The sequence below is a fragment of the Camponotus floridanus genome, unplaced genomic scaffold (genome assembly GCF_003227725.1).
Source record: "Camponotus floridanus strain SB8 unplaced genomic scaffold, Cflo_v7.5 scaffold29, whole genome shotgun sequence".
NCBI classification, from domain to species: Eukaryota; Metazoa; Arthropoda; class Insecta; order Hymenoptera; family Formicidae; genus Camponotus; species Camponotus floridanus.
Genome location: NW_020229425.1, coordinates 77,268 through 94,995, shown reverse-complemented (window position 1 = coordinate 94,995; position 17,728 = coordinate 77,268). Strand labels below are relative to the sequence as shown.

The 17,728-nt window shown below is 26.3% G+C and overlaps 2 protein-coding genes across 6 annotated transcripts in view; one reads left to right on the top strand and one right to left on the bottom strand.

The window, feature by feature from the left end:
* The first annotated feature begins 173 nt into the window (after nucleotides 1-173).
* LOC105254982 (sex-regulated protein janus-A-like) overlaps nucleotides 174-17,728 on the top strand; it is an 89,175-nt gene continuing 71,620 nt past the window's right edge. The window contains exons 1-3 of one of the 4 annotated variants that reach the window (XM_025409926.1): nucleotides 174-304; nucleotides 412-604; nucleotides 846-1,016. In XM_025409926.1, the coding sequence (XP_025265711.1) occupies nucleotides 875-1,016 (142 nt within the window). In that variant the 5' untranslated portion in view covers nucleotides 174-304; nucleotides 412-604; nucleotides 846-874. Of the gene's footprint in view, nucleotides 305-391; nucleotides 631-845; nucleotides 1,017-17,728 lie in introns of those variants that run through there. The other 3 variants (XM_025409924.1, XM_025409927.1, XM_025409925.1) reach the window with 3 other exon arrangements.
* Nucleotides 9,490-17,728, bottom strand: part of LOC105254981 (phosrestin-2) — a 57,096-nt gene continuing 48,857 nt past the window's right edge. For both annotated transcript variants that reach the window (XM_011264002.3, XM_020028674.2), the window contains 5 exons: nucleotides 17,424-17,571; nucleotides 15,336-15,530; nucleotides 14,534-14,697; nucleotides 10,720-11,001; nucleotides 9,490-9,804 (listed from right to left, as the gene is read on the bottom strand). In XM_011264002.3, coding sequence (XP_011262304.2) covers nucleotides 9,505-9,804; nucleotides 10,720-11,001; nucleotides 14,534-14,697; nucleotides 15,336-15,530; nucleotides 17,424-17,571 — 1,089 coding nt within the window. In that variant the 3' untranslated portion in view covers nucleotides 9,490-9,504. The remainder of the gene's footprint in view (nucleotides 9,805-10,719; nucleotides 11,002-14,533; nucleotides 14,698-15,335; nucleotides 15,531-17,423; nucleotides 17,572-17,728) is intronic.

Sequence of the window (17,728 nt, the reverse complement as noted above, 5' to 3'; positions counted from 1 at the left end):
TTTACGTGACGTACACTATAGATTTTCAGTACTGGTAATGAATTTTGGAACACAGCCTCAATCGTTGATTAAAGGGTTGCCAATATGACAAAATAATTTAGTGGGACCAATTGTATTTCTAACAATATACAGAGAGAAGCCAATATTATTGTAGAAATACAGTTAGTGCGTTCGAAAATATGTTTGGTCAGTGTTGGGAAAAAAGATAAAGTTGGCAGTATTGAAAACCCTCAGTGCTGCGTTTCGTTTCTCCCACTGGGATCACTAGGATTAAAAAAATTTACTACTTGAGATATTAAAAGAGGTAAATAAGTAGTTAAATATATTTTATAATAATATGTTTAATAAGAAAAACGTATGTCGTACGTACGTCAAAAATATGAACTTTCAGCGCTAATTTATTTTCGGTAGCGTGGCCCCTCTCAGGTTTCTCTCTGATCACAGTTTACTAGAACTCTCAAGTCTCTCAATTAAACCACCTTAGAGAAAACGGACATAAATAGTGGCAATATAGGACCTCATTTTATGCGATTGATTGAAATACTTTCCTGATAGCACATGCGTGAAACATTGAACCTAATATTGGAGCGCAGATGAATAGTCGGCACGTTATTTTGAAGGGATTTAATAGTAATTGTGACGAATAATATATTGTATCGTATATATTAAAATATAAGATAGAAATATTTAAGATATATTAATTTTTTGGTAGTAATAAATATAAATGTAATATGAGATATGTGAATATATAGATATAAATAGAAACTAGATATAAATAACTTATGCTAGGTTATATTATAGCTACAGCTCTATTTTATGTTTATTATTGCATTTATTTTTTACAGGTGTGATAAATATACAACAATTTGTTACAATGTCTCATTTATTGGATAAAGTGGTAGATGTTGATATCGACGATTATGGAAGATTTAAATATATTTTAATCAATGTGCAAGATGATACTAACAAAATTAGTAAACAAATTGTTAGAGGAAATGCAAGAGCACAGTGGCATGGTAAGTTTGCTACATACAATTATATATCTTGCTGTATTAATATATCAAAATAATCAAAATAATTTAACATTATTGAAAAATTATTCTAATTAAAATAGAACTATTTTCCACACATCACATGATATCATTCGAATATTTTATACTCTTATACTGTAAATATACATTACAGATGTAATATACTGAGAATATTTCTATAACAGTATTCTATAACAATATTTCTATATCTACACATTTCTTTTGTTGTATATTATTTTTCATATATTCTCAGAATATACTTTGAATATCTCGTATTAATATATTCTTTCTCGTATATTTTCAGGATATTTTATAATATTGCATGTGTTTCTTTATTTTGAAACACGCGCTACGCGCGCCACCAAACTCGTACTTAATTTTTGATAAAATGGACATAAAGGACTGATATTAACATGAGTTCGAAAGTTTCTTCTTTTTTCTTTTTAGTTAGTTTAATTTATAATAACTGAGTAAGCAAAATGTTAGCAGGTTGGCAGCAGATTGGCAGCAAATTCGATCAGAATCCCACACTAGAATCGCAGCCATCTATGTCCACATTAAGCTTTTGTTTTGGCGACAGAATTTGTAAAACATATCCTGTCAACAAACTATCGGCAGAAACTGAACAGGATCTGCGCGTGCAATTTGATGTTAGGTTGTCAGCAGAAATCGAGCAGAATTTGCGCATACAACTTGATGGCAAATTGACAGCAAAAACTGCACAAGATTTGCGCTTACTTTTATTAATATTATATAAATGTAACAAAATTGATTATTACAGGTGCTAAATAACAATATTATCGGCAAGTTAATTACACTTTTCTTCTAAAATGACATATATGTCATATGTTATATCGTAATATATGTTAAGCGGCGTCTACAATGATATTTTAAGGAAACTTAAGGCGTAAGACTTAAGAAATTGACCAATCACAGTTAATCATTAAGAGAATACTCGACTGTGATTGGTCAATTTATTGAGTTACAGCTTTAATTCATTAATTCTACTGCCATTATAGACGACGGCTTAATATATGTTATATCATAGTTATATCTCATATAGCGAAGGACTAATTCAATTTAATTAAATTAATAATAAAGTAAATGTGTGATAAAAATAAATGTAACTTGTAAAACTTGAGATGTAATTTATTTAGAATTAAATTTTTGTTTTATGCCTCAAATAGGCAGTACCCCTAGCGAAAATAAAAATATCGGAGCATAAGTCGAATGTAAGGAAAAAGTAACAGAAGTGTTAAACGCTTCATTTACGCTTCGGCGTTTCAATTTATGCTTTTTAAAAGCTTCGTTTACACTTCTGTTATTCTTTCCTTACATTCGACTTACGCTCCGATATTCATTTTCGCTAGGACATAAATTTTCCATTTATCATATTGATTCTAATCAGTTTAATATCTGAATCTCATCTGCTCATATCAGATATCAGAAATTAAAGTGATAATTACTATATTTTTAGTCTTTTATTCATATTCGCGACTTTATATATATTTCTGATAGAAATTAGATTACGAGAAAGTACAGTTCACGTAGCGATAAGTGAAGGAACTATCGAATCATGTAAATCCTGTTCTGTTTCTGTCGTCAATCTGCTATCAGAGAGTGTGTACGCAGATCCTGCTCGATTTTTGTTATCAATTTGCTATCAAATTGCGCCTCACAGATCCTGTTAAATTACTGCTATCAATCTGGCGTTAGTTATATCTGCAGGCTTTACTCGATTTCTGCCGAGAATTTGACATCAAATTTCATTGCGCAGATCCTGCTCGGTTTCTGCTGACAATCTGACATTAAACTGTTTTGCGCAGGTCCTGCTCTGTTTCTGTCGCTAATCTTCTATAATAATTTTATACTTCTGTTCGATTTCTGCCAACAATTTGACATCAAATTGCATCAGATTTTGCTCGATTTCTGCAACCAATCTGATATCAAACTGTGTTGCGCAGATCTTGCTCGATTTCTGCCATCAATCTGCTATGATAATTTTAAACAAATCCTGTTCAGTTTCTGCTATCAAATTATGTCAGCAGGTTTTGTAACATTTCTGCTGACATTCTGTTATTATTATTTGATATAACAAATTTTTTATACAATCTGCAATTTTACTGTCGACAAAAATTTGTAGCAAAAATTGATAAAATCTGTTTGAACAGACTTTGCTGACAGGATTTTCTTTTTTTTGTTTTTAATTTTTTTAATTTAAACATTTTTTTATTTTTTTATTTTTTTTAATTTCTTGTTTTTTTTGTTTTTAATTTTTATCTTTTTAATATTTTAATTGTTTTTCGTTATATATATATATATATATATATATATATATATATATATATATAAACGATTATACTAAATTAAGAATTCAGAACCATCTCCACTTATTCCCACTTTTATTATATGTATATATATTCATATACCCATACAGCACAGGTAGATCCTGAGAGTATGTACTCAGTATATCGCAAACGTAGATTGTGTATATCACATTAATATTCGATATACGTACTATGATATTTTGAAAATGTACGGAAGATGTCCCTATGTCTGCCTTAGAAACCTACTCAGTATATACTCAGAATATTTTTTGATACATTGTGAATATATTTTTAAAATATTTTAAGCATATTTTTACTTTAATAAATTATATATGAATATAGAAAACAGTTGGATTATATGTAGAATAAAAAATATATTCTTCATGTAAAAAATAAATAAAAATGTGAAATTATTTATTTTATAAACAAAGCTTCGGACAAAAATGTTATTTCTAATAGTATATGCCGATATATATTTTAAAATTAAATCAGTTATTAAGTCAGTTTATTATAAATTAAATTGACTAAAAGGAAAAAAGAAGAAACTCTGGAACTCATGTTAGTACCAGTCCTTTATGTCCATTTCATCAAAAATTAAGTATGAGTTTGGCGCGCGTAGCGGCAAAATGAAGAAACACATGCAATATTATAGAAACTCCTAAAAATGTACGAGAAAGAATATACTAATACGAGATTCAAAGTATATTCTAAGAATATATATGACAAATAATACACAACAAAAGATGTTATGGGAATATTCTCAGTATATTACATCTGTATATTTACAGTATGAATGTAGAATATTCGAATGATATCATGTGCTGTGTGGGATATATATATATATATATATATATATATATATATATATATATCTGGATTAATGCTATATAATGAGCAATATAGCATTAATATTTATGAATTTATTATTTACAGATTTGAAAATGTAATTTGCATTTTGATATATTTTTATTGTAAATGAAAAAATAATATACAGTAATAATATTTTTATATATGATCATATTATATACATATGATTATCATCTTATTTTGAAAATTTTATTATTGTGATGGATTTTTATTAGTTATAATAATTTCTTATTTTTTATAAGATTGTGAACAGTAGTCAATACAATTTTTTTCTTGAATTAAAAAAATATAATTAGGGTGAAATGTTCCATCATCACTGAATGGAATATTAATGATAAAATTGATATATTTAAAATTTACATAAAATTTATAAGAAATTATGTATATATCTTTTCTATAATTTTCATATTAATTATATGTGTATGTATAAATCAAAATCTTGATTTTTAATTATGTTTAAATTAAATTTAATTAGTTAATAACTATCCCAAACTAATATGATCAAATGAAAATATTAAGAGAAATAAAAATCTTAATCAATTAACTTAATTGACGATTAATTTATCAAATAATACGTGCATTTTGTCAATACTATTTTGATTACTATAGTTAATTTTATTTAAATATACTTAAAAGTTTTATTTCAATTCTCAAAACTATTTATTTAATTGCTAAAACATTTGATGTTTATTAAGATAATTGGATTAAAATACTTTTTCTTATTACAATTCTTTTAATATTTCTGATCTCTTATTGTAATATTAAATTTTAATATTTGAATATAAAAATGTGAACTATTTTGTACTATACTATATTCAAATAAATTTACTATACTATATTCAAATAAATTTATTTTGCAAATTTGTAAAATATATAAAAAAATTTTTCTTCATGCAAATTTTTAAATACATGTATGCTATATATACAGGGTGAATCAAAAGTATGTGTTAAAAATTTGTGAGCATGTTTCTGGAAAAAGAAGAACAAAAGTACATACGAACGTATGGTCGCAAATTTCATTATCGAAATAGTGGACATAAATTAGTAGTATCAAATAATGATTTATTTGATCGTTTACAGTTTTGTTGTTCTTTACAAGAGATGTTTTACGTGTTCTTTATCATTTTCAATACATGCCTGAGCACGACGTCTACATGACTGGCGCACTTGTTCGAAAACAGGATTTTCACGGACTATCTCGCAAGCATTATGGACACGTGTCCATAGGTCATCTTCATTATTAACTGGTGTTTGATAAATGACGTTCTTCAAATAACCCCGCAAATAAAAATCTAGAGGAATTAGATCTGGTGATCTCGGTGGCCATGACACTGGGCCATCAATCTACCACGTTCAATCTATCGCTCAGGGTAATGTCGATTGAGATTATTTCTGACGCTTCGTGAAAAATATGACGAAAAATTAACAATGAAAATGATCTATGGACATAATGCTTGATAGTCCGTGGAAATCCTGGTGTTTTCGAATAAATGCGTCAGTCATGTAGACGTGCTCAAGCATGTATTGAAAATGATGGAGGACACATAGAGCATCTTTTGTAAAGAACAACAAAATTGTAAACGTTCGAATAAATCATTATTTGATACTGCTAATTTATGTCCATTATTTCGATAACGAAGCATTTGCGATCATACGTTCATATGAATATTTGTTCTTCTTTTTGGTAAATGTTTACTTTAGGTTACACAGCTCAAAAAATTTTTATTTTCACACATGTTGTAGAGGATACATTCTTAAGTAATACATCGTTTGAATTTTGCGGCGGTCTCTTTTCGTTCCTGAGATATGCACTTTTGAAGTTTCATACTTTTATGGCATCTTTTCGTTATATTTATGCGTTTACATTTTTCGTTTACATTTGCTCATCACGGTTTCATATTATATTTTACTTGCGTGTTTATATTTTTTTGTTTACGTTTGCTCGTCTCTTCCATGTCGCTAAGCTATAGAATTATTGTTGAGTTTCGCTAAATAAAAATTGTACTTTTTATTTTATCTAAACTTTTAATAAATGTTTGTATACAACTTCTTTCGTTTTGCAAAGTACATACGTGAACACCGCATGTTCGTTCCCCCCCCCCCCCCACGGGGGGACTCCACTTTAGGAAGATATAACCTAATCCAACCCGAGTCTGAAGTGTGAACTATATCTGGCTTCGCATAGAAAGTTGCAAACTTATATAAACTCATGAACCATATGAACCATGTGAAGCAAAATATTATATATCAAGGTATTTCTCATACTTCAGACACAGGTTGAGTTAGATTATATCTTGCGAAAGTGGAGCTCCCCGTAAGGAGGGCGGAATACACAGTCCGCGCATGTACTTTGCAAGACAAAGCAAAGTTTACAAATACATATGTATATTCTATTAAATATATTTCTTCTTAAACATATATGATATGGTAAAATTGTATTCTATTTATGAAACTTTTTTTCTTAATAACTATTTAATAAATAATAAGGCTAAAACTTTCTGAAAGTTATTCAGAAAGATGACCTCGGTAAATGTAAACAGAAAAATATAAACATATTTAGAATGTAACGAAAAGATACAAGTATAAAATTTTAAAATTGCATATTTGAGAAACGAAGAGAAACCGCCACAAAATTCAAACGGTATATTACTTAGGAATGTATCTTTTACAACATATGTGAAAATAAAAATTTTTCGAGCTGTGTAATCTAAACATTTACCTTCTTTTTTATCCAGGAACACGTTCACAAATTTTTAATACATACTTTTGACTCACCTTGTATATATATATACATATATACTATATATATATATATATATATATATATATATATAATATTTTTAATTTATGATAATTCAGATTATGGATAATTATTTATCCAAAAGTAAAAAGAATTACTGGTACATTTTATAGTCTAAAAGAATAATTATATATAAAAAATTAATTTATTTTGAAATATAGTAGAAGAAAAAATTCATATAATTTTTATTGACTTTACAATTGATGAAACAATATGGCTGCAATACGAACAGAAATCTCTTACAACAAAGTCAAATTATAAAAGGACATACCATTAAAAATTTCTATCTAGTAATAATTGGACATACATATAATCTATATATTTATTATTATAATATAAAATGTATATTTCGTCTTCTTTTTTTTGGAAAAATGTAATTGATATTTTTAATTTAGTATAATATTTTCTTTTTCTGGAAAAATATAATTGATTTTTTAAATTTGATATAATATTTTATATATAGATATTTTTTTTCTAAATAAGATCATACATATAATTTTTTTTCATATATAAGAGTGAACACATATGTTTTACTCATTCCTTATTTTTGAAATTAATGAACATAAAATTTTATTATAAAATTAAGATGGCAGTAGGAAGTCTTTCATATCCCGAAAAAAAAGTTTATAGATAATTATATACAATTAGATAAATTTATATATAATTATATATATTAAGATCTATTTATACTATCATTTATATATTATTTTATATTGTTTTGTCAAGATATTTGTAACTCTGTATCGAATTATGCAAAATTATACTAGAATTCTTGCTTGAGTATTATACTCGATATAATTTTACATAATTTGACATGAAATTGCAAATATTTTAATAAAATTACATATAAATAATAATGTAAATAGATTTTATTATTTATTATTACATATAATTTAATATAATTATATAAATCTATATATAATTGCACCAATTTGATATAGTTACATATATACATATATTTATACAATTGTATACAATTGTATACAATTGAGCCGATAAAGATTTCTAATTTAATTCTATTTAAAAATATATAATTTTTCCTAATCATATATACATATATATGATCACTAATTCGTTCGTTTACCGCTATGTCACGCATTTCTCTCGTATTTAATTACGAGAATTATATAAAGTTTGCAAAGGGTGACAAAATATTTTGCTTCAATTTAATTTCTGATACAAGTTCTTCAGTGGAGAAACTTCAGATTTCAGATATTAAATTGATTTTATAAGTTGGACAAATAAATGTCCGGTGAATAAATAAAAATGATCAGTTCATCATATATTTAAGGTGTAAAATTCAATTTATATAAAAATACAATTTTTAATTTTATGTGAAATAGATAGATAAGTTATATTATTATTTAATTATGTTGAGATAGGTATTTTATATATCATAAAGAATGCATAATGCAATCTAATTATATATAATTAAAAACAATTATATATATATATATATATATATATATATATATGATTATATATAGTATATAAGATCAAGCCAAAATCCATACAAAATTATATTATATATAATTAGACATAAACTTTTTTTCTCGGGATATTAGATGTAGGAAGATGTAGACACAAAAAGTTTAAAGCAACTTTACTTTTAGGCGATTTTACGTAATTAGCAATAATTAGTTCCTTAGTAGATTATGAGAATATGTATATTATATTAACATTATCCAGTGACGTATATATAAATATATAGGAATATATCTCTTGGCAAGATTTTTTTTCTCTCAAAAATTTTGCAGAGTTTCTATTTATCATTAGACATTTTCAATAAAATTTATGTTTTTATTTTATTTTCTACTTTTTATTTTCTAAATTTCTTAAATTAATATCTAAATACGATTCTAATAATTTGCAATTTCACATATTTAATCACACAGTAATAATATTTATATAAGTGTCTTTTTATCGAGAGCAATTCAATTTTATTATAATGCGCCACAATACATGGTGCATAACTTTTCATGCGTTTAATTCAACAATTCACAAATTATGATCATCTAACTATAATTGCGCTCTGTAAAATTTTCTTCATGAAAAATATAATAAATTATTTATTTATAAAATTTTATAAATTATTTTGTTTTTCAAAAGTAATCTGAAATCTAACTTCTGAATCCGCATTTTTATTTTCTTCAAAATATGTGAAATCCGCATTATTTTTGCAGCCATCATTTTGTGAGAATCTGCAAGATCTATTCGTTTTCCTATTTGTGCAATTTTTACAAGATATATTTTTCTCCAAAATAATAAGAGAAATTACAATGATGATATAAATAGATATCATCACTTAAATGATATTTTAAGATTTTGACTCATTTCTTTACTAAGAAGCTCTTCTGAAACAACACCAAACTCTTTGAATAGTAACGCTGAGTCTGCATGTCTTATGATTCGAATTCTTCGTATCGCTACTTTTTTTGACAGACGACCGCGACATCGTGTCGCCTCGTTGCGCCCTTTCTCAGGTACTGTCACTTTCTTCACAATGTTCTATCAAGTCCACATCAGTCACTCTCGATTCCTTCTCCTGCTCTTTAATAACTTCTAATTTATTTTCCTTAGTCCTGTGATTATTGCTATCCTGTTTGTTTCCTGTTTGTTTCCTCTCCGTAATCTCATTTATATTCTTTTCAAATTGTTTCGGTGGTTCTCGAATAGGAGATGGGAATCCTACGAGGTCTGGATCTGTATTACTGTGCATGAGAACGAACGGTAGTTTCAAAGAAACTTCACCGCCCATTGCCGAGATCAACAATTTGACCTTAAAATAAATATTAAGTTAGGATCTTTTATGAAATTTTATTTTCATACTATTTGACTCATATAATATAATGTGACAGATTATTATAAATATGAATTAAATAAATGTAAATTCGAGAGAATTAATTGATTTAAAAAAATAAAGAATCATATGGCTTTAATGAGAAAACTACAATTTAAATTCTCTGGGGCTAATAAGAGATCAATATGATAATATTGCATATTTTATAAAAAATTAATTTCTATTGAAACTAATTGTATATAAGATAATTTTTTGAGATGATGTGATACTAAATAGTTAAAATAACCTTATTTTTAATAAATCTTTTTCATGTAGAAATAGATTTAAAAGAGTTCTGAAGTGTATAAGATCAGGTTACACCAACATTATTTTGGAGATTTAAATAAGATTTAAATATCTATCTATTTCTTTATCTTTTTTTCTAAATAAATATAATATTTAAGTTTCGCTTAAATAATATTAGTGCAATCGGATCTAAAAACAATCGCCCGGTAAGCGACAGATTTAAGTTCGATTTCCGATCTAGCCATTATGATATATTTTTCTAGCCTATATTTTTTTAGGATAAGAATTTAAAGTTGAATCTCTCAATGAAATTACTTTAATTACTATCACGTACAAAAAAATGTGTGCCCTATGCTCAACCATTCATTTTTTAAATTTCAAGAATAATTAATTTTCTATGAAACTTATGCATTATCATTGTGGTTAACTCTTATTGGCCATAATATAAATTGTGATTTATTTTTACTACATATGTTATTGCACATGTTATATATGTAATTTATTATATGCTCTTTTGCAATAATTCAATTTTTTGGGCTGTTAGCCTTAAAATAAATGTGCTTAATGATTTTGATTATTTCTTATCTTTTCATATATTTAAAAAGTTACCTTTACATAATAAGATACGTAAATGGCAAAGACATTCCTATCATCGGTTCCATTCCCAGGACAAAGAACAGTTGATGCCAAAGTTGCTCCAGTTTTCGTGTAGCTGTCTTCTAAGGCGATCCAATTTTTGGTTGAACCTTTAATAGGCCTGAGAGTATAAGATTTTTTCAAAGTACTACCTGGACCGACGGGACAGCCTTCTTGCGAAGACACAAGGGCCACAACATTCTTAAATTTGCCATTGCTGAACATACAAACATCCACATGTTGTACAACAAATACCTGAAAGGAAACATTTTGTTGTATAAATATGTACAAGAAAGTTGTCGATATATACAAGGAATATATTCTTCACTTAAAAAGAAGAAAAGAATATATATTAATTAAATATCTTTATTAATTAAAATATATTATTCAAAATAATTTGGAGAGAGAGAGAGAGAGAGAGAGAGAGAGAGAGAGAGAGAGAGAGAGAGATGTATGTACATATATGCGTATATATAAACTTGCCTAGTTGAGAGAATTAAATTATTGAGGTGATGTGTGATTTTTGGAAAAGTAGCTGACTTATAAAGTTTCAAATTCAAGTTATAGAAAATTGTGGATGGTTATAATTACGGAAAGAGTCTACGTAATACAATACAAAGATGTTTATTAAAAATTGAATACTAAGAAATTTAAAAAAAATAACAAAAGCTTAAGGTAAAATTGATCAAGAATCAAGAAACAAGCAAAAGAAAAATTACAAAATAGCATCTATAAAAATTTGAGAATAAAAAAAATAAAGAAAAGAAAAATAAAATGTTATATAGAAGTCGGAAATCCGTTATTAAATGAAAAAAGATTTAACAAGACTGATTATCTAAAATTATAACATAATATCTTATTAGTATCTTATATTAAACGGAAATTTATTAAAGAAAAAAAAGAGATTTTTAATGAAATTTTAATAATTAATTATAATATTTTAATAATAATATTTTAATAATAATTGAATTATTTTAATAATTTTAAGTTATTTTAAATTATTTTAATAATAATTAAATTGATTAAGTTCTTAATAAATAACTTATGTCCACTATATACGTTGTCCACAAATTACGATTGAAATTTTAATGACATATTCCTAGGACGACAATTTTAATATGAAAATGTCAAGGCTACAAAAGTTTTTGAGTTATAAGCGATTAAAGTTTGCCAACGATATTCCATAGAACTCGCGCGTTCAAATTCCTAATTACACGTGTACCAATTTGTCATCTGTTATTAATTTTTTCATGTCAGATGATTGAATTAATATTGATTTTTGCTACACAATTGATTTTGTAAATTTTATTTTATAATGATAATAGATTAACTTTTATAAATAATTCTTTGATTTTAAAAAGAAATATATCTTATTTTTCAAATCGGATGTCAATCCTGTTCGATTTCTGCTAGTATCCTGTTATCAAATTAGGTCAGTAGGTTTTGCAGCATTCTGTTATCATTATCTGTTATAACAGATTTTGCATACCAGTCTTTCTGTTGACAATAAGCAGATATTTGTCGAAATCTGTTAGAACAGATTTGACTGACTGGGTATTCTATTTAAATGGTAAAGAGTCTGCTCGATTTCTGCCGTCAATCTAGTGTCGAATTACGCGCGCGCAGATTCTGTTTGGTTTTTGCTGCCAATTTGACATCAAGACATCAAATTTTACTCGATTTCTACTGCCAATTTACTGTCGGGTTATGTCAGCAAACTTTGTCAGCAAAACGCAGGCTTAATTTGGACACAATTGATGCCAATCTATTCTAAATTTCTGATTGAATTTATTGTCAATCATCGGCTGACATTTTTATTTACTAGATACATATTGAAGATTGAAAATTGAAATTTGATTATTTATAACAAAAAAAAGCTAAAACTTTTTTATCTTGATTGGTCAAATTTCAATATTCAATGCCAATAGTCTGATATAAGCTTTAAACTTGTGACTTATCAGCAGAGCCTATTTACAATAGATCTGATGCCAGAAACCACAGAACAGGATTTGCATTTCCTAATCACTTAAATGGAATAATAATGTAAATGTAGATCTATTTAAAAGCTTTTAATATTTGATTTGATAGTTTCTTCGCAAGTGCACTTAAACAGGCATATACGTATATAAAGTGTTCAGAAATATCAAACTTTGAAAAACAAACACATAGATAGAATTAAAGTTCGATATTGATTTGGAACTTTCTATGCGAAATGAAATCTATTTTATATTGATGCTTTCGCAATATGAGATTTAAAATTGTGTGTGCGTGTGTGTGGTTTCATATAAATCTAATTTTTTGCGTAAAGTGAGACTTACTTTATTTAACACTGTATTTAACTTCAAAATAGATATTAAAAAGAGAATTAGTTTTCAAACACCGAACATGGAATATGAATATATGAATATAGAATATAAATCTCGATTTGCGTGCAAGCTCAGAACTATAGAACTATACAATACTATATGTCTCACATTTTTATTTTTCTATTTTCTATTTACTTTAAGAAATATAATGTTGTTGAATAATATCTTTTACATGATGTAAATATTTATGATAAATATTTATCGTAATATCAAGAAAAGAAAGATAATTTTTTTATAATCTTTATGCAATTTGTTATAAATAAGAGACATTATAAATTATAATATATAATAAAATATTTAAATTATTAAGTTATTATATATTAATTTAAACTTAATAATTTACTGTATATATTCATTAAATTTGCACACACATGTCATATAAGCAACAGCATTTTTGCTAAGATGCTAAAGCAGTCTCGTTGAGATCAAGTGTACCCATGGGATGTGAACGTTCTAACAAGCTTAGTAACTTCACAAAATTAATTAACATGAAGACTGAATTAATGGTACGAATAAACATTTCTCGAATAATTAATAGATAAGGCTATTTGACATAAGTAATACAAATAAAAAAATGTCCTACTAACTTTTGACTAATGTAATTATTTCAAAAATATCATATTTACATAAATTTATTAGGCAAGCAAAAGACTCGGTTTCGATTCCTGACTTTAACTTGATTCAATGATTTCGCTCTTTACAAGATTCATAAATAGTTATTTATTTAATGAAAACACAGTTTTGATTACAAATGAGTCCAAATATAATATTGTTTGAAACAATCAGTTCCACAGAGATTATCACAATATTCATATTCATATTTTGACTCTTTTATTTTTTCACTGACTAGCTACAAATCATCCTATCTTTGTTTTTTTTTCTTTTTATCAAGCTTAAGAGCTCAGATTAAATAAGAGAAAGAAAATACCTATCAATAAATATTTTTGGATATTCTTTTGTACTTGTTCTTCTTCCAATTGATTTTTATATGATTGATAATTTTACTGATCAATTAAAAAATGACTTCTAAAGTCATCAATAGGATTTCATTTTCGTAAAGTTTAAATTTTAGAAGAAAAATGAAAAAATAATAAATAAAAAACATTAAAAAATGCGACATCGCGATTATTTAAAAATTTATACATATTAAATTTATACATATACATATTTGTTAATGTCTTTAAAAAAAAATCTTAAAACGTACATCTGTCTCAAAAAAATAAATAAACGATAAAAAAAATAAACGATAAAATAAAAAATAAATAAAATAGAAAATAAACAAAATATTTATATTTTATCTTATTCAAAATAATTTACAGAATACATTCCATAAAAAACTATGCTTAATTCTTGTTACTTAAAACAGCTCTGTTCGTTCGAAATAAAAATGAATGTGATTATATAAAATCCTAATTTTATACCTTTATCCTTCTTACGGATTTGCTGCTATTGTTGCTGATATTGATATGAACAGTAATTGAGTCTCCATGAGCGTAAATCGCATGATCTAGTCTTGCTTCCAATCCAATACGACCGTCACTTAATAGAAATGGCTTTTCCACCGCTGCACGTGGTCCTATATTTTCTGCAAAATTAGAAACAACATTGCTGCATTCATTACGATTTATATTGGGCATTTGTAATAGATGTATAGATGCAATGATAAATAAGTTTATCAATGGAAATTTATTAAAGTGTTTCAGTAGATTTGCTAGAAATCAAACTAGAAATATGTGTTATTTGAAATGTTGGAATCTCTTAAGTTCTGTTTTGTAAGAAGTTTAAGGATATAATTATAGAATTATATTACAAGACTTGCTATAAATTTTAAGACAAATAAGAGTAACTACCCAGATAGCCAAGCTTGAATGACATATTCAGCAAACAAATGCATCGCATGTATTATTATATATTTGCAGTATACTTGCTGACATCGAGATAGAATGCGTTACGAATGCAGCTATATGTCTGCTTCTACATGCAATCAATTAACGAAGCAAATGGTCTGCAATATTGATATTACGTTGTCTACAACATGTCAGCAATATGCTGACATGTTGCAATTAATTTGTTGTTATTAGCACATGAATTCATGTGAGTTCAACGTAACAGACATAATGCTGTCTCACCTTGTCTCTAGTTTGTTAAAATTAGTTGCTTCAACAATTATTGGCAACATGACAGCAACCTCATTGCATTTGGCTATCTGGGTAGACAACTAACCATCATCCTCGATGATTTCATTTTCTGCAAACTCCACTCTTGTTCCTTGAATTTTCGAACCGATCGATGGCACTTGAGTTAGAGGCACGCTGTACATAGTAGTCGAGGGTAAAGCTGGCTTCGCGATTCGCTGGATTACCCGAATACCCATTTTGACCGTGGTTTTACGGTGCAATTTCTCATCTGCCCGCTCCGCTAAAATCCGCCACATGAAATGTTAACGATGCGTGGAAATAAGGGTGAAAACTATGTTAAAGTGCCAAGTCCACAAATTCATTCTTAGAAATAATTGAGCAAATTTTTTCGGAAAAAGACTTTGCTTCCAAATCTATGTTATAAATTGAAAGCTGATATTTTATGAGCTGTTTTCTTTTTTTAAAAATCAACGATCTTGTTTTATGAAAACTGAGAATTATATGATTAATAGGATGGAAATTGAGGTAAAAATTGATCTATTTATTTAAAAAAAAAGTTATAATAGATATGTATAGCAAAAAATGTGAGAAACTCTTAAAAAATAATAATAACATAAAAATAATTTAAGTTGGTTTTCTAATGTTTATCGATATAAATCGAAAATATATCGATATATAATTTATATTATATATAATATTATACAATAATAATTTGTCACAACAAAATATTGTGATTTTTAAGCGGTTCAATTATAATATATAAGTGAAAGGAAAATCATTACAAATGATTCTGAAAACCGATAAAATATATATCAATGATTTTTTTATATTGAAATCAGATTATTGTCATTTTTTCAAAATACTTTGTTTTTATGACTTGAACTATATATGAAATTATCCTTAAGTAACTATAAGCAAAATTTTATTTTTTGTATTGAAAACATTTTATTAAAACTAAAGTTTAATAAACAAAAATAAGTAGTAGCAAAAGTAATAAGTAGTAAAAATATAATTTACATAAATATTTCACATTATTTTATTTGTTAACATTCTCCAATCACATTTTATTACCATGCTTTATCAAGGGACACGATAGTATCTCGCACCAAGTTCATGCAAAGCATTAGCGTGCATATAGGCACTCCGTGTATCTATACGCGAGTCGGACAATTGAGAGAGTAACTTTTATCGGATTTCAATAACGACTGAACGGATTGAATTCTTACTAGCCTTAAGACAGAGCGAGTTTAAATTGTATAAAAAAAGTATCTATATTTTTTTTGCTGCGTGATCTATAAACGGAGATATCATAACGTAAAATCGAAATATGAAAATTTTCAATTGAGAAACATCTTTATCATCATCATCATCATCATCATCATCAACGCACATGTACACATAGAAAGAGAAAACGTACATTTCCTACTCTCGATAAAAGATTGCGCTAGCAATGTTTTGCGATATTAATGACATGTGTCATTAGTGACATGTATCATTAACTGCATTTTGAATAGTGATAAGTAATAAAGTGCAAGTTAAATAATAAATAATTAAATTATTAATTAAAAATTTGTAAGAGTAAGATAAATAAATATATCTATTTTACAAGAAAATATAAATATATATAACATATAGTAATATATATAGATATACATACATATATATGTGTGTGTGTGTGTGTGTGTGTGTGTGTGTGTGTGTATACATATATATACCTATATATATATATATATATATATATATATATATATATATATTTTATAACAGTTTTTTTAATTAATTTTTTTTACTTTTTTGTTTTATATTAATTTTCAGTTTTCAATTTTTAAATAAATTTTTAATTTTTTAATATTATTATTTTTGAAAATTAAAACTATTTTGTATAGCAATGTTTTCAATTAAAATATTTCTATTTAATTTGTATAAGTTTTCTTCCTTGTATTTATATTTATCTTGTACAAATTTTTAATCTTAGTTGGTGCAATTTTTTTATATCACTATTTTTGTAGACAATATGACTATTTTTGTAGACAGTTGAATACAATTAGTGCATGAACTTGGCCCTTTTGTACTTTTTTTTAAAATGTTTGTTTCTGTTCTTCGATCAAAGTAAATTTATCAAAACCAGAGTAAAAATAAAACTTAAGAAAAATAGCAGCTATTTTTTACTCACCAATGTAAGCTTTGACATCATAGCTGGTACCTATAGGTGCTCCATTGTATTCCTTAGCTGGTACCAATTGCACAGATGGTGGGGCTAATGATGTGATTTCCATTGTGAATGCGTGGGCATTGGGTCCTAATCTTTTAACAAGTGCTTCCTAAAAAAAGATCTCGATTTAATGTACAGAAAATCATGTCTTATTTTAAATGTTCATAAAAATATTTTAAAAAGCTAGTTTAAAAAAAAAGTTTTAAGCAAGTAAATTTTCTCTTCTTTATTTATAACATTTAAACATTTTAAAAAAGCAAAAATAT